This window comes from the organism of the source record quoted next, unplaced genomic scaffold (genome assembly GCF_019419815.1).
Source record: "Pyrus x bretschneideri cultivar Hongxiangsu unplaced genomic scaffold, Pyrus_bretschneideri_v1 Contig32, whole genome shotgun sequence".
NCBI classification, from domain to species: domain Eukaryota; kingdom Viridiplantae; phylum Streptophyta; class Magnoliopsida; order Rosales; family Rosaceae; genus Pyrus; species Pyrus x bretschneideri.
The window spans coordinates 1,444,375-1,466,495 of record NW_025999635.1 but is presented as its reverse complement, the minus strand read 5'-3'; the positions used below and the strand labels follow the sequence as shown (position 1 = coordinate 1,466,495).

The 22,121-nt window shown below is 38.1% G+C and overlaps 4 protein-coding genes across 4 annotated transcripts; all 4 read right to left on the bottom strand.

Moving 5' to 3' along the window:
• Nucleotides 1-306: 306 nt before the first annotated feature.
• LOC108865759 lies at nucleotides 307-1,751 on the bottom strand. The gene is made up of 3 exons (XM_018643194.2): nucleotides 979-1,751; nucleotides 746-871; nucleotides 307-596 (listed from the first exon to the last, which is right to left on the bottom strand). The coding sequence occupies exons 1-2, from the start codon at nucleotides 1,645-1,647 to the stop codon at nucleotides 767-769; spliced, it is 774 nt and encodes a 257-aa protein (XP_018498710.1). The 5' UTR covers nucleotides 1,648-1,751; the 3' UTR covers nucleotides 307-596; nucleotides 746-766.
• Nucleotides 1,752-6,145: 4,394 nt separating this feature from the next.
• On the bottom strand, nucleotides 6,146-7,772 carry LOC103930045 (beta-glucosidase 24-like). Its single transcript, XM_009339338.3, has one exon. It carries the CDS (start codon nucleotides 7,760-7,762, stop codon nucleotides 6,209-6,211), a length of 1,554 nt encoding a protein of 517 aa, XP_009337613.3. The 5' UTR covers nucleotides 7,763-7,772; the 3' UTR covers nucleotides 6,146-6,208.
• A 755-nt stretch (nucleotides 7,773-8,527) lies between these two features.
• On the bottom strand, nucleotides 8,528-13,493 carry LOC103930003 (protein-tyrosine-phosphatase MKP1). Its single transcript, XM_009339282.3, is given in 5 exon segments — nucleotides 8,528-8,704; nucleotides 9,513-9,703; nucleotides 10,362-12,482; nucleotides 12,484-12,997; nucleotides 13,279-13,493. Coding segments are annotated over 3 exon segments (2,523 nt in total). The 5' UTR covers nucleotides 12,829-12,997; nucleotides 13,279-13,493; the 3' UTR covers nucleotides 8,528-8,704; nucleotides 9,513-9,646.
• A 1,908-nt stretch (nucleotides 13,494-15,401) lies between these two features.
• Nucleotides 15,402-21,311, bottom strand: LOC103930002 (beta-hexosaminidase 1). The gene is made up of 15 exons (XM_009339281.3): nucleotides 20,720-21,311; nucleotides 20,555-20,638; nucleotides 19,950-19,985; nucleotides 19,028-19,139; nucleotides 18,854-18,924; nucleotides 18,621-18,751; nucleotides 18,432-18,448; nucleotides 18,225-18,273; nucleotides 17,460-17,560; nucleotides 17,286-17,345; nucleotides 16,973-17,006; nucleotides 16,601-16,699; nucleotides 16,286-16,345; nucleotides 15,946-16,196; nucleotides 15,402-15,833 (listed from the first exon to the last, which is right to left on the bottom strand). Exons 1-15 carry the CDS (start codon nucleotides 21,053-21,055, stop codon nucleotides 15,658-15,660), a joined length of 1,617 nt encoding a protein of 538 aa, XP_009337556.1. The 5' UTR covers nucleotides 21,056-21,311; the 3' UTR covers nucleotides 15,402-15,657.
• Nucleotides 21,312-22,121: the final 810 nt, after the last annotated feature.

Sequence of the window (22,121 nt, the reverse complement as noted above, 5' to 3'; positions counted from 1 at the left end):
GAGTGACATGTCCGTAGGTCTTATATACATACCTCGTCCCTGCTACTTTCTCTTCAAGGACACTGACGTCCGTAACATTAAGCCTGTTGAACAAAGCTATAGACATAGGTTTATCACCATGTATTTAACAACCCCGCATTTTTTTTCCAAGTTAATATATTTAAATATTTTAGTGGCAATTGTATGGTGAATCATGGTCCAGAACTTAAAAGGCCTTGTGTAGCTGCAGAACTATATGATTATAAAATAAGAGGACATAATTTATATCAAAAAGATAATTTAAAATAAAGGACTGAAATCCAAAACGAGACCGTTATCAAATTACATTAATCTTCCTGGGCATTGAGTATATATCACTTCCAAAACAACACAGCAAAACAGAGTCCAAATCAACCCAAAGTACAATAGATCTAGACAGGGACCTTCAGACAAAAGTCCTAAATTACATAACATCTAAAAAAGTTTGAAAGCCAAATCCACGTAGGTCATTACATTTTGACACCAAGAAGTTAGCAAACACATGAACATCCTCCAATTTGAATCACTCTAAAATTTGTCTGTTTCATCATGTTTTGCTCTAGAGGAAGTCGAAAGTCCTACATTAAGAATATAAATTAAAGTATCAACATTCTCGTAAAATAACCATTAAATTAATAATAAGAATGGGTAAAATATATAATATAATATCGACTCATCACATTTCATCACTAGACATACAAAATAAAATATCATTCAGAAACAAAACCTCGTAGAAAATTCAGATTGTTCATTCCACAATACTTTCAGTTGAAGCGCACGCTTCATTCTTATCAAGGAATACGGTGGTCAGAACCAAGTTTGACAGCAACGATACCCTCAGCAATTTGACACCCTACGTACAAGGTTCAGATCACACATTAGGTCGACTACAAAATATGGACTCACAAAATTGAGAGAACAAAGAAAAAAAAAACAAATGTGATTAGGTACTTTTCACACCTCTTCCATGGTAAGATGGACCACTTTCTCTTCAAGGGCACCGACATCCTTGACGTTGAACCTGTTTAGCATGGTTATGCTTGAAATGCTAGACATGGGCTTCACTTCCAGGTCATCCATAATCATATACGTCACAACACCTTTCACATATCCTCCATCACCGGCCGTTTCTCCTTCAGCAGTGGATCCATGGACAAAAGTCGCCTTGGTATTTATGCTTGAACTGCAGTATGGACAAATGGCTTTAGGGTTGTCCGTTACAACGGTGGCTTTAGGGTTGTCCATTACAAGCATTGGATAGGTTTGGTGGCGACTACGACAACCACAATAATAGAATGACTTTTCAGCAGAGGAGTCGTCTATCGTCAGCATATGAAGGGCATCGGCACCAACACCAATCGTTGATGTTGCGTTAGGTTTCAGGAGGGATTCCTTGTTAAAGTGAGGTTGCATGTATATGCTGCTTAGGCTTTCGACACTGCCGTAAAGTTTGCCTAACGAGCCAACCATGCCATCTTTGGAGAGAAGCCGGATGACAGTGCCAATCGGCAAAGACAGAATTGTGAGGAGAAAGTCCACAAAGTCTTTGCCAGCTTCAGCATAGAGAACTCGTTGACGCGTTGTGTCGATAAGGAGCTTCAAACAAATACTTGGCTTGGAGGTTTCCATGTACACCGAGGGTTTTTGAGTATATTGTTCAAGCAACGGAAGTTTAGTGCATCTTACCTGCAATAATGGATCTATTTATAGAATTTGCTAAAACTTAGGCCACAAAAATGATTGATAAGTTTTAGTCGGTTCAGTTTTGGCTACACATTATATATTTTATTGTATAATGCCGCCTGGGAAGAGCTCATTCTCTTGCTGCGAATAACGTATCTTGACCGTCTAAATTTCATAATCAGAATTGTTTAATTTCTTAGAACTCGTTTGGATGTGCTTTTAAAATGACTGAAAACGTTTTTGGTGAAAATGTTTCTAGAACCAATATTTAGTAAAAATGTAAGTAAATCCTAGAAAAGCACTTAAAGTGCTTCTTGGAAGAAGCACATAACTGATGCTTCTTACAGAAAGCACTTCAAGTGCTTTTGGAACGCAAAAGTGATTTTTGTAAAAGCGCTTTCAGTCATTTTAAAAGCATATCCAAACGAGTCATTAATGTTCATTTGAAGATCACCCTTACAAAAAATCATTTCAATCAGAAATCATTTAATCATTCAAATGTATAAAGCAAATTGACAATGCAGATACTAAATAATATATTCATGAAGAACCGTGTATCTATTAGATGAGTTTGGTGATGAAACGATCTCAAATTTGAATATTTTTTGTAGAAGTGATCTTCAAATAAAAGTTAATAACTCATCACTTTGGTATAATCATTTGATCGTTGAGGTAATAATTCGTTCAAAAACATGTAAACAGTGTTTTAAAAGTCTGCATAGGCAATCCCTAAGCACTGAACGGATAATTACCGCTGCAATGAACTCCTAATCGGTCAGAAAGCCAAAATCCTCAAATTGGCTACTTTTTTAATTTAAGTATATGCTCTATATCACAAAAATTGGATGTCAGATCACTCTCGTTTACCCCGCTTTGCTCGTCGCTGTAATTTTAATTTATGAGTATGCGTGTGCTTTGTACGAAAAGCAAAGACTCTGCATTATTGATCAGTTGAATTATTACATTGTGTTTTCTTTTCTTTTCTCACATTTGTAAAATAAGAAAGCAAACGGATACATGTATTGGTAAATGGTGGTAGGATTTGTACGAATAGCAAGACTGATTGCATCAGCTTGGACGCCGATTCCACTATTCTTTTTCCACAACTTATTTTTTTCCAAAGGAAAATAATGAAAGACTCACTTTATCCTATAGTCTAGTTAGAGAGTTTTTTTAGTGTATTGGAAACATGCTCGTTATACAAAGGATGCTAGTATAATTGTTTATTTACACCTAGCTTATCGTACAGATCACATTAGGGGTTTCGATTCGTATGCAGGTTTAGAGTAGTACAGGTCACATTAGATGACTCCGGCTGGATTGATGAGCAATAGGTTCAGCCGTACAGGTCACATTAGGTGACTCTGGCTGGCATATCACTTTTACATTGATTTATATCACCTAACTTACATATTTACTGCTGAGATAGTGACATGACATATACTTGGTTTTCACTACTCTCGAGCATGATTTCTATATACGTATGTATTATTATTTTCTAGGAAATTATACAAGGTTTTACGGCGAAGGGTTATAACGTTCAAAAGGTTTTTATTAAAAACTTTATTTTCAGGCCCACTCACCCTTGTTTTTGCATCCCTCCAGGTTTTAGTTGCTGAAAGTTCGTATCGACGAAGATTCTTAGCAAATCTTAGTATAGGTGGCTATGTCTAAGGGTATAATCCTTGCCCACACTACTGTACTTTACTTATGCTCAGACCTCACGTGTGAAATGGGTTCATTCCCGCTCACAGCGCACTCTCGTCTTTAGATACTTTTAGGTTTAAATTTATTCACATTTTCCACATTACTATACTTTATGGCTTCGTCACCTTCCGGGTGTCGGCTAACATAGCTCGATTCGGAGTCCTAGTGGATATTCCGGGTCGGGGTGTGTCAATAGTTGGCTCTAACAAGGTTGTTATCCACAAGAATTGAATGAATAATTTATGTAAAATCAAATCTTAATGAAGCAAGGGATTGTATAACTTGTAAGGATTGCAAAGTTATACTGAGAAAAAGCTTGGCTAATCAACATCGCTTGTTGGTGATAAATGTACATATCAAAAGAGAGAGAAAAAAAGAACAAGACTTTGAAGTGTCCAAGGACTAGATGGTGGAATCTAAAAGAAGAAAAATAAGTCATTTTCGAAGAGAAAGTAATTACCCAATGCATTTAGGATAGAGAGGGGGAAGCTAGCCAAATGTGGGATTCCATGGCTAGTTGTATCCAAAAAGTAGCAAAAGGGGTATTAGGAGAGTCCAAGGGCTTTGCTCCATACTAAAAAAAATCTTGGTGGTGGAAGGAGGAGGTACTGACAAAGGTGGAGGCTAAGAAGGAATGTTGTAAAGCCTTATACAAAGATAGAACCTATGAAAACGGTTAAAGGTAAAGAATAGTGAAGAATGAGGCGAAGAAAGTTGTGAGAGAAGCTAAGTTAACAGCTTTTGACGATAGGTATAAGCGACTAGATACCAAAGAATGAGAGTTGGATATCTATAAACTAGCTAAAGCAAGGGAAAAGAAGACAAAGGATCTAAACCTAGTGAGGTGCATCAAGGATGTGAATGGAAATGTTCTTGCTACAGAGAACGCGGTCAAAGACAAATGCAGAGGTTATTTTCATAACCTTTTCAATGAAAGACATGAAAGGAGTACTTTTTTTTTAGGAGTTGAGTAACTCAGAAGAGTGTAGAAACTACTCCTTTTACCGCCGAATTAGGAAGAAGTGGTTGTAGCTTTGAAAAAGATGAAGCATAGAAAAGCAGCGTGCTCAGATGATATACCGATCGAAGTTTGGAAAGTCTTGGGATAGATAGGTATAACATGGCTCACAGACCTTTTCAATAGGATTTTGAAAACGAAGAAGATGTCAAATGAGTGGCAAAAGAGCACTTTGGTGCCTATCAACAAGAATAAAGGCGGCGTACAAAATTGCATGAACTCTAGGGGTATTAAGTTAATGAGTCATACAATGAAGCTTTGGGAGAGAGTAATTGAGCATAGACTGAGGCAATAGACACGGGTCTCGGACAACTAAATAGGGTTCATGCCAGAGCACTCAACCATGGAGGCAATGATATGAAAAAGAATTTGCACATGGTCTTTATAAATTTGGAAAAATCGTATGACAGGGTCCCAAAAGACATTATTTGGAGGATTCTAGAGAAGAAAGGAGTACGAATAGCATATATCCAAGCTATAAAAGATATGTATGATGGAGCAATGACTGCCGTAAGAACTCATGAAGGACAAACTGAATAACTGTAGAGTTACATCAAGGCTCATCTTTAAGTCATTACCTTTTTGCATTAGTAATGAATGAGTTAACGGGACATATTCAAGATGACATTCCTTGGTGTATGCTTTTCGCAGACGATATAGTGTTGATAGATGAAACTCAGGAATGAGTAAATGTGAAGCTTAACCTTTGGAGAAAAGTGTTGGAATCTAAGGGTCTTCGCCTAAGTCGGTCAAAGACAGAGTATATGGAGTGCAAGTTTAGTGCAGACAGAGGCTCAAATGAGTTAGGGGTGAGGATTGGATACCAGGAAGTACTAAAGAGCGACCGTTTTGCTACCTAGGATCTATCTTGCAAAAGAACGTAGAATTGGATGGAGACCTCAACCATAGAATACAAGCTGGATGGATGAAGTGGAATAGTGCATCCGGCGTGTTGTGTGACCGTCATATGCCACTAAAGCTCAAGGAAAAATTTTATAAGACGACAATAAGGCTGACAATGCTTTATGGCATAGAATGTTAGATGGTGAAGCATCAACATGTACATAAAATCGGTGTAGCCGATATGAGAATGCTTCATCTACTATTTATTCAACGAGAAGGGAATACAAGACATGAAAAAGATCCACCGTCATAGAGAGGTCCGATTAGATGTGATCATGACATTCTGGTATGTCATCAGTCACGAGTGATGAACCCTGGGGTTGCTCCAAATATTGTCCTATTTTTAGCCCATTTATTAAAATTTCCCTAAAACAATTGTCAGGATACATCCTCAGGTAAATTGACGCTTCGATCTAGCTTAAATGATCCAATTAAGCATTCATTTTATTTAAATTAAAGTAAAGAAACATCACAAAAACACCATTGCTAAAGCAACAATAATCTCAAATGTTTATGCCTTCTTTTGACCAAGGAACACATTAGTATGAACAGTGTTGGTCTCCAACGATGCAAATATTTTTAAACGACTGAAAGCGCTTTCAGAGAAAATGTTTTTAAAATCAATCCTTAGTAAAAATACAAATTAACCAAGGAAAAGCAGTTCAAATCTAAAAACATTTTCTTTAAAAATGCTTTCAGTCGTTTAAAAACACTTACCAAACGAGCTCGTAATTAGTCCCAATGGAATTGCTGTTTTTATTGTCAAAGTAAATTGGAAGAAAACAGCCAAAAACATAACAAAGAGTGAATCCAAACTGCAAAAGATAAGAAGAATTGAAAAGACTTGAACTGGGAACTGGGGTTCGTAGTATTGTATCTTTAGGCTTCACCCTTCAAGAATTTAGGGAACCACTTAGCGGAGTCTTTAGGAATGCGCTTAAGATTGTCTTTGTAATCGATGTAGTAAAGCCCGAATCTTGAGGTATAGCCATCACCCCATTCAAAGTCATCAAACAAACTCCAGTAGAAATATCCTTTCAAATTCACACCATTCTGTCTTGCCTCATTGATCCAGTACAAATGCCGAAGAGTATTTTCGATTCTATGTTGATCCTTCAGCACTTCTCCTAGTCCACGTTTATCATCCTTTGGCTCGGTAATTCCATTTTCTGTAATGTAGATCTTCGGACTTCGATAGTGTTCCTTCATGAACGCCAACAATTTCTCCAGACCTTGAGGATAAATGTAGATGAAAGTACTCCCATTAGCCGGAGGTCCGATTAGGACTTCATTTCTTTGTTCTGTCAGTGAAGCTAAAGCATCGTTGTGGTAGCATGTTGGTTTCTTTGGACTTGCTGGGTCGTTTTTACCATATCTTGATGTATAATAGTTGATGCCAATAAAATCAAAAGACCCTTTTAACAATATCTTTTCCTTCTTGCTAAACTTGGGTAACCTTTCCTTGACCAAATCTCTCATACTCTTCGGATAGTGTCCGTATACTAATGGCTCCATGAACCACCCGAGGTTGAAGTCCAAACCTCGTTTCGCTGCAGCTCTATCTTCCACCGAGTCTGAAAAAGGCTCGACATAGACTCCTACAAGACTTAATCCAATTTGTCCGCCTTGTTTTTCTTGGAACTTCTTTCGGTATAGCTTAACAACAGTGGCATGAGCGAGGAGAAGGTTATGGCTCACAATGTAAGGTTCAGTGGCTGAATTACCAGCTGTGCATTTAAAGCTTGTGTCTACAGAACACCTGCCTGGTGCAGAAATTCCAACATCATACCCCATGAAGGCAACAACATATGGTTCGTTGATCGTGATCCAATTTTTAACCCTGTCTCCAAATGTTTTGAAACAAATTTCACTGTAATCCTTCAAATCATTCACAAACGAACGGTTCAAAGGGCCTCCGTACTTGTCTTCCAACGCTTGTGGCCAATCAAAGTGCAATATGGTCACATAGGGTGTAATGCCATTCTTGATTAACTCATCGATGAGGCTGTTATAGTGATCGATACCCTCTTGGTTTATTCCGCCACTTAAGGTTCCCTTGGGTAGAATCCTTGTCCAGGCGATCGAAAATCTGTAGAAATCAACTCCAGTGTCCTTGAGAAGCTTCACGTCTTCCTTGTATCGCTTATATGAATCGATGGCAGTGAACATGTTCGACCGGTCCACAATTCTTTCTGGGAATTGCTTAACAAACGTGTCCCAAACACTTGGTCCTTTTCCTGCGGATTTTGCTGATCCTTCTATTTGTGCTGCAGCAGTAGCCACTCCAAAGACAAAATCGCTTGGGAAGTCGGCCCTCTTAACTTGGAGTTCTTTCGGGTTAAATGCAACGACGTAAACTTGTGACAAACGGGCAAACAAACCGATGATACACATCCAGTTTAAAACCCTTAAGAAAGGTGGCGAGGACGACATGGTTAAATTTCAGCAAGGATGCCTTGAAATTTCAGCAAGAGAGAGACAAGAGAGAACTGAGCTTGGCTTGATTAAGGATGCCTGGAGCAACTTCAACTACTAATAGCAGTAGCATTAATGTGTCCAGCATTTGCGTTACAAGAATATCTAGACAGTTGCCCTTTCTTTGATCAAATTTATTCATTGAGTAGTAAAAGTAGTAAATGCTTGACAGTTTCAGGTCGTTTAAATTGTTGTTAATGCTCGTATGCATTCGCTGTTAAATGGTTGGAGCTGTTATTCGCACTCTAAAGTAGCCATCAATTTATGATGAAAGAAAGATAAAAAACCAGGAAAGAGTGTTCATCAAGATGATAATTATGACATCTTGTAGGACATAGTTTCACTCAGTGGGCTTGCGAAATCGCTTTAGGGCTGCTCGGGCTTTGGATTGCCGTTGGTAAAAAATTCGACCGGAGTTAGCTCCGTCAGCAAACATCCTAGGGTTCAGCAAGGTCTCCTTTATAACAAGGTGTTTGTATGTGTCACTAAGGTCTCCTAATTAAGCTGCTTAGAAGGTGAGGACTGAGCATCCTCGTTCGTCCGCAACTACCGAGTCTCCATTTTGTTCGAGGAATGACGAGTTGTAGCAGTTAAGTTAGCTCTACAATTTATTCGAGAACATACAAATAGAACCAAATGATTACAACTTATAGCCATTTCTTTTGGGGGGGAGAGAGAGAGAGAGAGAGAGAGAGAGAGAGAGAGAGAGAGAGAGAGAGAGCATTTCGAATGGTACGTTTAATATAAATTGCTTGTTGCAAAGAAAAGACAGTAAGGATTTGATCCTCGTATCAGTGAATATACAAGAAAAATCTTACGAGTTACCAGGGAGGGCGTTAAAGCGCTGTACAACCAGTAAAGATTAGCAACGAGGCAGTTAAGAGTTGAGAGGGCGGCCTACTGCACAGCATAGTACAAAACACACCATGTCAGGATTACAAAAACACCCATAAAAGAACACACTTGTAAACGTAGACAACAATGAACAGTCCTTAAATGGAATTCCTACGGACCTAGCTATGCAAAACCCTTGTTTTATGAAAACTTCATCTTCCCTTGGATCGACAGAAAATGGCATCAAGAAAATATCGCAAAGTGCTTTAAAATGGAGCCTTTATTATATGTCTGCATTTCACCGTTGTTTTACAGCAACTTTTTAAACTATTAGGATTAAAACGGACATCAGAATACATAAGGGACAGGCATATGCACAGAGTGTTTACGCCAACCATGCATAAATCTTCCTTTAGTTTTGTTTTCGTTTTGATTGATTTACTCGCAGTAGCAGAAGCTAGCATCCAATCAAAGTTCACTCCTCAAGGGAGTTTTTTCAAGAAATGGGCATTAATAGACTCTTCGAGGGACAACTACTGCAGCTGCCCTACTTGCAAATAAGGTTTCTGTACATTTAGTAAGTGCTTCAGCAACTTCAAACAGAAAAGATGCATGCACAAAAACATGTCTAAATGCAGGCAGTGGAATAAAATCAAGTGAAACGGACCAAGGGTGCATGTGCCGTTTAGTAAAACCTTGTATTTAGTGCAGCAAAACAGATCATACTAAGATGGTTGGTTCACTAGTGACACTGCCACCCAAAGCCTCCAAGACGAAGCTACTATCCCAATCGCAGTACCAAAAAAATAGTTGACTAGCATGTCTTTAGATATTAAGGAATCAGTTTAATAATGGTTACCAACTACTTCATTACCTTAATGTTTTAGCCACTGGCGTTTATCCTGATGATGCCTGGAAAATGTTGGACTGCAAATTAAGTCAGCTGGAGAAACAGAAGATTGATTTGGGCAACATGACCATAAAGAATCTCCCCTAATTGCACTGGCACTACAACCGGCTCAATATTTCAAGAAACTCCACTGGTTCTTCATTTTCTTTAACAATCTGTTCATACAGCATTCAGTGTTCACAGTTAGAAACCCCATAGACTTCACAACGATTGACACGCATGCATTCACAGGCTTTAATCAACAGAAAATTACACTTTGAATGAATGAACACGAACAAATTGACATAGATACCTTAAACCCCAAATGAGCCAAAAATGAACAGATTATCGAAGAATATAATTGGTCACTGCTGAGTAATAACATCAGGCTAATAATCAAAGGAAAGTCAAAGACAATAACAGCACCAAAGATCTTTTGGCTTAGAGTAGATTATGTTAAAAACATAAAAGGGAAAGAATCAAACAATGTTGGAAAATCAGATTATAACAGATAAAAGGATCACAAATCTTAAACGTAAAAAGAGACAACCTAACACAAAATGTAAGAAACTGCAACTAACCATGCAAAAAAATCAGATTTAAAAGAGGAAAATATAAAACCCTAACAGCTGTCAAGTAACTCACTAATCAAAAGTCAAAGCCCCTGAGACCCAAAAATACTACGGATGCATAAGTAGATGGCAACAGAAATCTTATAGCAAACATACGTAATTTACAAGAAGCCACATTAACTGAGCCCTAGAGACACAAGCACCAAAAATAAAGACGAAATCAGATAAAAAGTAGAGGTAAACACAAATTCATATTCCATACCTTAATGATTGTGTCCTTTGGCAGACCCATTTGAACAAGAACATGAAAACCAACTTGATCCCAGTCACTCTCTTCTACATCAGTTCTCTCTCTTCCACTATCTAGTTGAATGGAAAACTTATCACTGTCGAAAAATCTCCCCACCCAGAGGTACAAAACCCTGTCTTCACTTTTTCCAAAATCTGTATTTGGTGAGAAAATAGTATAAGCAGCTTTAGAATCTAGTTCCCTCACACCAAATGTTGCAATCTTCTCTAAACTGGGCCAGCGGCACACAAAAGGTTGGATAAAATTGCATTGCGCTGGACAACTTTCCACAATCTCCTTTGAGGCAGAGGATTCTGTACCTTCCTTCAAAGGGTTCCAAGCCTCAGTGGAATGTTTGATAAAAGAAGTTTCCTTCTGGCATGAGTCAATACTATCTTCCCTACGTGGGGATTTGTCTCCCCCTCCATTTTGAACATCATCCTTCAACTCTAAGGCATTGTCAATATTATCTACGTGACCTATAGAAAAAGTACTGTCATTTATCCTAACACCGTCTTCTTTACTGGGAAGAAATTTTGACGAAGGACTCATCAGCCTCATCTCATCACTAATCACAGGTAATTTAAGAGACAAATTACCTCTGCGCTTTGCAAGCGAAGATGAAATTCTTTTAGATGGTAATGAGATTGATCGTGAATAGGGCTGTGAACTACAACTGGAAACAACATTTTCTAGTGTGTTAGACATGGGTTGATCAGATGATTTAGCTGAGAGGAGTGACACATCAGAATCATCTGACGATGTTGAAGATACTGGAAGAGAGCATGAAGCTGCAGATGGCGAATCGGTAGAGGATTCTGAAAAGTACTTTGAATTAGTGCTTGATTCAGAAGAAATGGAATCTGGTGATAGATATGAAGGTGACGAAGAAGAAGCTGATGAAGATGAAGACGGCGCTGATACAGGTGATGATGCATTTTTAGCTGAATGAACTAACATCATAGAATCTGAATAGACCCTGGAGAGGGATATCCTGGGTGCTGACACAAAGTCCTTCATACTTTCAGAGGCAAACTTACGCCTGAGAGCACTCCAGCTGCTCTCTCTAGCAGGAAGATGGGTTTCGTGTTCGTTCTCTGAGGATGCAATTGGAGGTACAAAACCACCACTAATAGCTTTCTGGAAAATTTCATAATCAATATTATACATGTCTGTTTTTCTTTCACCTGGGCGAATCTTAACTACTGACTCCCCAACGTCCCCTTCATTGCCAGACTTATCCATCAAAGGTAAAATGTTCGAGAAAGCATCCCAAAAGTACGCTGGTTCTTCCCCTTCCTTGATTATTGTTATTGGACCTTGCACTCTCTCATACCGAACAATCTGACAAACAGCCCCTCTTGCATCCCTTTCCATGATGGCGTCACAATTCTTACCAATCCAAACATATATGGCAGAAGGTATATGAACAATAAATGCACCTCTAGAATCCAAGGCAGACTGCGAAGGATCATTCAACATTTTTGGAACAAGATGCAAAGGATCATATGGTGAATGTGGGGCAATTCTGTACATCCTCAATAGTGAACTCGGGCTAAGAGGGAAAGCATGGACCCTCTTTTGGCACTGTAACAACTGACAAGCAAAACCCATATTTGGATCAGCAATACCTCTTGCTGCTTTCACATACTGAAACGCATCATCGAAACTCTGTCCTTCTCTCCACATAAGATACGCAATCACCAACGATGTGGACCGAGACACACCTTGACAACAATGAACCAAAACTCTTCCACCTTGTTCCCTAACGTCTTCAAAGTAATCAAAAACATCATATAAAATACTTGTAATATCCTCAGTCGGACTATCCTGCAACCACAGAGTTCTGTACACAAAATCCGCCTTGAAATACTCGGGACAAACAAAACCCACACAATTCAGAACATGGGTGATCCCGCTCTGCTTAAGTATGTCCCTATCCCTTGCAACAGCATCTCCGCCAAGATAAATGTGTTCAGCCACTTTGGAACACTCTTTATCAAAGAAAGCAATCTTATCCCTCCTCACAAGCCCGCCATTCTTTTCAGGATTTCGCTGAATCGCTGACAAATCAAGCTTCAACCTCTCCCCACCTGCTTCTTCCACTTGGGGTAGGAGGTTGTGGCCACTCACCAATATCATCTGAACCTGCCTTGGGCCACTCATCTAAGCTACGCCGAGCAATGGGCAACTGCAAGGGGGGCAAACCAGACCTAGCCTTGCTATTCTGCTGGGACCGAGGGGTTAAGGGTACAGGAAACCTACGATGGTTTTGGACACTGTTTCCTACAATGGCATTTGGATCTGCTAGGTCTCTTTCCTCAGTCTCAGAATTGGTCCGGGAAGCAGACCACGACGCTGAGCGCCAGAACATCTTCCGAGAGCTCGAAAGCTGGGCCGGAGGCCGTGAAGTAGCGGAGGCATCCTCCTTACTCACCATGCCCAATAGAAATTTTTAGTGAAAAAAACCCAGAAATCCGAAACACCCCTTAATTGAATTCCATTTCGCTTCAGTGCACTCCAAATAAAGATAAGAGCGTAGGGTTTTGATTTACAAGAATGTCAGGAATCAAAACCCTATCAGATCAAGCATCAGCAACAAACCCACTCTGAAGAAGAAGAACACAAAATCGTACTAATCTCATTAATTAACACCAAATCAAATTCCTATATAAATTAGCGGTAAATCAGACCAATAAGGTGCCAAAAATAGAGAGCAATTAAACGGTAAAACTTATTAGGGTAGAATGGAAATCCCAATCTTAAGCTAAATCCTGAGTTTTTCGTCGGCAATAAGAAATTGAATAAAAAACGTGCAATTTCTGAGTTTCTAGGGTTCTATGTGATGCAAAACTTACAGAGAGTGAGAGAGAGAAGATTTGTGACTTACAGATTGAGATGTGAGAGAGGCGGAGCAGAGCAGAGCTACGGAGGAGTGAGAAGGCTTGAGAGTGAAGAGAGAGAAGGCGGGAGGAGGAGAGAGAGAGAGAGGGAGGGAGGGAGGCAAAAGCACAGGAGGGAAAAGGGGGAAGAAGAAAGATTCACAGTAGGAAAATGGCAGTGGGTTTCAATTTGATTCCTTGTTTTGTTTATTTGACTGTTTCAGAGAGACTGACATTTACATACCATTTCTAACCCGCCCAATATCCATATTCCCATGCCCATATCTACCGTACAATATTTGTCAATACAAGTGCGGGTGGAGAAAATTGAACTCAGGAGCTCGGGTGCAAAAATAATATAAATAGTATATGAAGTAAGAAATTGAACTCGGAATTCAGTTGCAAAGTGAATAGTCTTAACCAATTGAATGAGAAAATTAAACTCTAGAGCTCAAGATGCAGGAATAATACAAACAATTAAGATAAGGAGATCACACTCGAATGTCGAGTACAAGGTCAATTCCAGCGCATGAAACGGGTACAAGGAGGGGGAAATCAAATATCAAATTTGAAAGTCAAGTGCAAGATGAATATTCTTAACGAACTGAATGACAATCATCTCTCATAACGTACTCTATATATAATATGATCTTCATTCTATAATTATTAATTAATCAATGACGATTCCATGTTTTGTTTTGTGTGTTTTCTTATTGTTTTGGTTATATTTTTATGGTGAAAATTTAGAATTCTAAATTTGGTAATTGGTTGGTCCAAAAGAATTGGTTATTGGTAGTCAAAAAGGAAAAGTCCCAGAATTAGCACTGTTTGAATTTTTGGCCAACTGGCTGACTAGTGAAGATTAGTATAATCAAATCCTTGCCTTCCAAGTAAGAATGGAAACGACTTTGATTGGTATTTGGCAATATCATAAAACTTGGATTCAAAATATGGATTTGAAGTTTGAACGTCATTGTTACTTACCAAAGTGAAATTGCGTATTCAAAATGGTTTGTTTAGAAGCTGATTATTCAAAAAGTTGTGTTAGTATCAGTCGCTCACACGTGTATAGATGTTTGTAAGTTATTTATTTATATGGGACTTGCTTGTGTAACAATTACTGTGAATAGTTGACCACTATTTTTCTTTTAATGACAAACAACATGAGGGATGAGAGTAGTCGATAGAGCTATGTTTGTTGACTCGTGCTGAACTGGACTAATCCATTAAATGGACTAATGTCAGGGCTGGTTGTTTTTGATGAACTTTTAAATATTGGCTTAAACTTATTTTATAGCAGTTCAACATTTATATCTTACACACACATTCCGAAATTTAGCGACCTCAATTTCAATCTTGTCCAATCACAACGGCCAACGTAATAATTGAGAATATCGTCATAAGTTCTTAAAGGTTTTCCTATCATTAGGAAACAAGAGATTCGAACTGGGAATAAGTTTACGAAGTTATTAAACTACAAAACTATTAAGGTTGATGATTGATAGTTTTATAAAGTCCTAATTGCTTTGAATTTGGTGGTGCCAAATTTCCAATACAACAAAAGTCTCCCAATTTGGGTAAAATGCAAATTATTTCTACTTTTTACTAATTTTCCACATTCAATTCAATGAGGAAAGGGACTTCATGAACCTAAAGTCCCCAAAAATCAAACATTTCCTAAAGCTTAGAATATGACCCTTCAGAGACCCGTCTGTGATGAAAATTTGGTATTTGACATCACATATATTCCGTGTTTAAAATACAGTGAAAATATCGATATAAAAATTTGTAGAAATATCAATACATCGATATCAGTTGCCTTCAATGGAAATGATGGAAATTATCTAAAAAACATGGAAATTTAAAATAAAACTCAATGTCAAACACTAGTTTAGAGAAAATAGAAGAATTTCTCCAATATTTAATCCATATGTCAGAAATATCGACAAATCTATCGATTTTAGCCAAAACTAAAAATAAAAAAAATTCCGATACGGGATAAAGTTTAGACTTCACCTCCCCCTCCCCTTCTACCACATCTTTCAATGATTTTTCGGATATTTCCGCAGAAATTTAGAAGCTAATAGTGAGGAGTACAATGATATCCATAACACGAAAGAAGATCGGATGGTAACACGAATCATATCGATTTGATTTCAATAAGATTAGTAATCTACATTTTACAGCAAATCAATAACATCAAATTTTGCCAAATACAACGAGTCGTTCAAATCTGGCTCATCAAACTGACAGCAATAGCTACCATAAATAGGCAATGCATGTTCAAACGAGTGAAACAATGAATTCTGTAACGGTTCGTTTATTTGTAGAAGAGTGGAAGGGAATCTTACGACGCGTGAAATCACTTAATATAACAGTTGGAAGTGTTATTGATCGTAGCACGATCCAGACCAAGTTGGAGGACTTCGAGCATAGAAGTTTGTCACTGGAGCGGCTTGAACTCCACGTCTATTTAAGAGACATCTAAAGTATTGTAGCCGATGTAGTGCTGTTGCGTTATTCTTTCCACCAGATGTTGCCTCCCTCCTGCTCCACAAGCGTTCTATAGGGAAAACGAAATGCCATTAAATCAAATTAGACAGGCATCAAAAGAAATCCGCGGTGTAACAAGTTTACGTGTGCATTGTAATGGTGAACTATTTTTCACTGCTTACCTGCAGCAGCTGCTGCTCGAGGCCAAATTGTTTGCTGAACATCTGATGTATCAGCTTTCTCACCCCACATGCATACTTCTCCTCCAATTACAAGCTTCTGCTGAGAAATATCCGTAATTCCTTCAAGTGGTTCAGCATTGTAAGTAACATTCCAAGGGACGTCTAGATGGTCAAGATACCAAACACCCTGATTGCTGAAAATACATCTGAAACCTTTGGCAACAGCCTTCGGACAAACTCCCGAGCCCAACCTGTTGCATTTAGAAAGTAGTGAGTGCTTGAAACGAATAAAGTTTCACTTGATGCCAACACAAAAAATGTGCACAGGGAAGAAAATCACCAGTTATGCACTACGGTCTTGGGATTGAGCTTCGTTGGGAAGGTATCGAAGGTTTCTTCCCTGCGTAGAGAAAAATTACATTTGTCAAAGGATGCTTTACAGTATTGAGGAACAAAAACGATGAACACTCATTGATTTTAACCCCTTTATTTAACAACCAACCATTCATAACTGGAACCTGATGAAGATCCTAGCAAGAACTTATGAGTGAGAAAAAAGACACTGCATTCAAATTTTCCATGAAAGCCAATGCAAAGAAAGAAAAAAAAACTTTGAAAGGACGGTAGCAAGTCAATGATATGATTTTTAGCATACCAGTTTACCGGGGACCAATTCTTTGAAATTGCTACTTCTTGGGCCTTGACGACAAAATACTGATATGCATCTTTAGTAGTCATGTTCCGCTCTTCAAGCCTAAAGATATGAAGTCCAATAAACATATCATATACAAATCAAGCTTGGCTAAACAAATCATCTGAGGTTGGCGTGATGGTTGTAATTAAATCAGTACATGCTCAATAGAAACATTAGACAGTTCAAGATTGCGTGACTGTAAGACAAAGTTGTTTAAGTATTTTGTTGTGATTTTAAGTTATCATTGCTTGAAAGGTGCAAGAATTACATGCAAACAGTAATCAATCGTATAAGATCTGAAAGATGATGAACAAAGTCAAACGAAGTAGGTACCATTGCTTCACATGTCGAGTGGTGCTCCAACAAGCTGCCAATATTGAAATAACATCAGATGGTATAAAAGGATGGAGAGAGAGAGAGAGAGAGAGAGAGAGAGATTATGCACATGACATATAATTACAGGGGTGAGTAAGGGGAGAAAGGGGTGCCGGAAACCATTCCTAAAAACGAATGCCCTTACGGTGAAACCAAAGTAACAGAAAAGAAGTTTTAAGAGAAGAAAGTATCATGTTCCCTTCGTATTAGTTCTTTGTAAACAACATGATTGCAGAATGTTAGTTTAGAACAAATGTTGCTTTTAACTTACTTGTATCAACTTCATCACCGCCCAAGTGGAACAGCTCGAAGGGAAAAATCTTTCTCATATCTGTATAATAGAAATTAAATTTCATAGGTATATGCAAGATAAAGGCAAAACTTTCCCCAGTACTTGCACAGAGAGAGAGAGAGAGAGAGAGAGAGATGTTATCACGAGGTTAACCTGTCAGAATTCCAGAAATCACATCTAAACTTAATTCCTTCGAAACATCAAGTGGCTCTTTGCAGGAAGGGGAAGGCCAAAGATCAGGATACCCGATGCCCCTGCACATGGGGATCAAGAAAAGGTAGAAGTTACATGAATAAGTAGTTTTCAATAGTTAACCGAAAAGCATAATTCTTCAAGGATAAGGCAATGTCAGCAAGTTCTGATTTTTTGCTAATTCTAGATTTAAGTTCCCAGAAAGTGAGCACCATGTGGTAAAGGCACAAAAATAAATTACCAAAGACAAAAAGATTCAGTTCAGCCAGACCAAGTAGTAAATGAGAAAGAATTTTCTCCAAAAGACGAAACCATATAGTGGTATGCAGTAAGTTCGTTATCATTCTCTCAAAATCATTTTAACTTTTAGCAAAGGGAGTAATTCAAGAAACCAAGATTACGGTATGATCTCCATAGAAAAAAGTTTACCCTTTTATATAGAAATAATTGAATAAGAGATTGAAAGGGAAGTATCTTCTTCACACGTGAAAATCCTAGAAAGCCATGAGACGATAATTACTGAAGAAATCAAAGGTGAGTAAGCTAGGTCTTTTCATTTGGTACGACCACACTAATGAACCATCAACTTCTAGCTCAGAGAAAATAGCTACTTGATAGGAAATGCTGAAATCCACTTTCTTAATTTTTGCTTGCAATATTTTAGCTACAATGATACGCTCATAGCCTTAGTTTAAGACAACAGTTGATATTGAGAGAGGTTTTTACCAAGACGCTGCATGACCGGGGACATCTACTTCTGCCATAACATTGACGCCTGCCACAAAACATCCAAAAGGATTAAATAAAATATGAAAAATATTTTTACCCCTTATGCAATAGGATGTCCCGCATCCAGGCTATATAAACAAAAAGGAATAGTGAAGAACGTAAGCTTGTTTTCTGGCCCAGTAAGGAAACAAAGATTATGCGCACCTCTTGTTTTGGCAAAGCTTCACGTTAACATGTCAAAATGTGGAAAGAAAACACACTATTAGTCTCTGTAAGAGTAAGAAAGCATGAATTGCACATAAGAAACATAGATAAAGGTTTTCTTTTCTTTTCTTTACAAAGCATTTACAGTTCAAAAGCTAACGAGGATTAGATAATCTACAGAAACCTTACTTGACGATTTCAATTGCATCCTCAACCGTGTAGCGCTCCCATTTTGTGTATGCACCGTTCCACAACTTTGGATATGAAGGTACTTCTAGAGGAAAAGCCTCTCTATCTATGACGTGCCAATGAAGAACATTCTACTTAATGGAATTCTCAATATCAGTATTACATGAAAAATAATTAGAGAAGCAGATCAGGATTCAAAATAAGTGAAAAATCCTTCGGATAGCATAGCTTACAAGTTTAGCATACGACATCGACTGAATTATTTGCTTAATCACTTCAATTGGTAAATAGTGCCTTGATGTATCTGGAAAAGTATCAACAAGATAGGCGCTCAGAAATATTATAGAATAGACTACTTAATGAACTTTGCATGGAATTTTATCTTCACAGGAAAAATTGCAGCTTACCAATCAAAAGCCCTCGGTATTGAAACCTTGGACTGTCCTTTATGTACCAGGGTGCCTTATATACTTGTACAGATTTACTCCCGTAATCAAATGTACACAACTGGCTGAATGTCTAGAAAATGGAAGAAGAAAATGACGAATAAGGAAGAGACAGGAACAAGACAGAACCCCGCCTATTTGTGAAAAATCAGAGATTTTTTAAGCATCCTATAATGCATACAAATTTTAGCAGCTTATCCAACAGTTTGGTCTCAATTACCAGTCCAGCTATGTCGTTCTAGTTTCTCTATAACTAAAGCACTAAATATATCATCATTTCAAGCAAGTTTTTTTCTCAACCACCAGATTTAGAAGAGGATCATATGACATCATTCTACAATTTCTAAATGCCAACAGTTGAGCACCAATCATATGCATCCCGTTAGGTATTTCGGGCATCCAGTATTGTAATTACACCCATCTAGAATCATACAAAAAACTCTAACGTTACAGGAATGGATGTTAAGACAAGACACTGCCAAGCTGACATAAGGAGAGACCAGTAAGAGGAAGACGTCATCACAATGGATGCATGACCCTTTACCCTAATGCCAGACTAGAGCACCAGTACCAAAGTAACATTTAACTGGCAGCTGCAAACCGAACAAAGGTTCAGTTATGCATTCGCTCATGTCATGCACCTCAGTTTGGGTGAGCAGAGATAGAGGAAACATGATTTCCATTTGTTGGGCGTCTATGCAAATTTTAGTGTTATTGAATTGGAACGAGGATGGAAACCTCAACCATTTCCTCGCTTGCCTAAATGAAAGTCATGTTGCAGTCCTAAGTCCTAACTCACTATTAAAGAAACCCTCTAAATTATGTACATGTGCTTATACATCCATGCCTAATTCGTAATGAAATTAGCAACAATCACACATACCTCCAAAGCCCGCAGAGCACCATACACAGTGTTCGCCTGCAACCAAAAAGGGATAAAAAAATCAACATCCATGGAACTACTGCACAACCCTACCATTATCTTTGGCATGTAAGTCAAGATTAATTAATCATGATAACAATGCAACCTATGCTAGTCAGAGCCACAGAATATACTACAGAACTGCAACACACAATGCTAGAATTGTTGCACTTATAGTCATAGAAAGCCGTTTCAGTGAAACAGAAGTCAAATCTGTTAGCTTGATTACATTGTTGATTCATTCAACCAAAGCTTAAACTTTTCAGACAGAGTGATAGTCTAAAATGGTGCCAGAGCTCTAGTTCGTTGATTTGAAGCCTCTCGTTCCCATTTCGAGTTCTCTGTTAACCCCAAGCAGTGCAGTCAATGCAAACTGGGACAGCATATATATGTTCTGCTTTATATACATTGCTCCCCATCCAAGCTTAAGCTTTTCGGGACACGGTACCGCAGAAAAATTAACCATTTGGTCATCAAATGCACAACAAACAATCATCTGCTTCCGCACCAAATTGCCATCAAACACCAAAAAATGAAAAAACCAAAACATCCAACCATCAATTTACCTCGATCGTCGCCTCCCCAACAACCGATTTCCCATCTTTCTTCGCCACAAACAAAGTATAGCTCTCATCCACACCAAGTTGCAGCTGCAAAAACACACAAAACCCACAATTATTTTCTCAGAAAACCAAAAGCAAACTATAAATTTCAGCAAAAACCCAACTCACATCTTCGTTGCTCGATTGAACCACAATTCTCAGCTTATTAATATCAAAACTCTGTCTCTTTCCCCTCAGTCTATTCAAAGCTAAAACCCCATGACTGTTCTCGAATATAATCTCTCTGTACCGATCAAAACCCAGCTTCAGAATGCCGGAGCCGCCGCCACTCCCGCCAACAACCAGCGACAGCGCCGGGTCGACGGAGAGGGTCTTGTTCCCGAAGGTGAACTTGGCCGGCAGCGGCCATAATAACGTCGGAGAGTCGTCAACTTTGCCGGCTGAAGTAACAAAAACACAGAGGGAGTGGGAGAGTAAGAACAGGATAAGGAACAAGGAGGACATGATTTTCGGGGATTTTCAGAGGTTTTGGATTTTAGGTTTTTGAGTGTTCGACGAGAACTATGATGTTTTGGTAACGGACGAGTGGAGTAGGTCAGGTGGAGCGTCTTACGATGTTGTGAGGAGAAAACAAAGTTGGTGATGATATTTACGATGATACAGTATTTTATGATTGAATGTTTGTCTCCCGTGACGCTGTATTTATGACGGAATATCTGCAATTATTGCCGCAGTTACACTTTTGGTGGCTGCAAAAATGCAGATAGAGGCTGACTTTTAAAAATAAAGTTTCAAAGAAGATAACATTTCAGTGAACTAAGTCCACAAATCTTAACTTTTAAAATTTGGTACAATTGTTAAAGTTATTACAATTTTTAAAATGAACTCTTATTTCTAACTGTTGTATCAAATTTCAATGAGTCGAATTGGTGGACTTAGTGAAAAGGATCCGAAAATAATCTCTTTACATATTTCAGAACACTAGAGAATTTTTATTAATTTTTTAAAAATTGCATCATAAATTTGTAAAATAGTTTGATCATTCTTTACGTTAACGAAAATCAATTACACAATTTAGTTTTATAGTCGTGTGGTTTTTAGGTCAACATGTAAACGAGCCTCTTATCTTTCACAACACTAAATAAGTGGGGAATTTAAGAACACTTCTTCATCGCTAAAAAAATGGCAGCAGTTGCTAAACTCACAACCACATATGGACACGTGTTAATTTATAGTTTCCAATTTCAATTATTTGTTGAAAATTAGACATAAAATTTCTCTTTTATAAATAAAGAAAAATATCATTAAATAGTAGTATTAAATGACAAGTAGTGTTTGAATTTAAAACCCATAATGCAATTGTGAGAATATCACGTGGAATAGAAAAACTCAACCAAAGTAGCAAATGATAAGATCCGTATCACTTAAACAACTAAGCAGTGGGTGCGCAACTATCAGATATTGTCCCATCTATTGTTGTCATGCGTGCCACCATGAATAAACAACCCATCATTTGTTTTGTAGGGGAAGAAAATCCCCCATCATCCGTTTTGAATTTTTCTTTAACAAA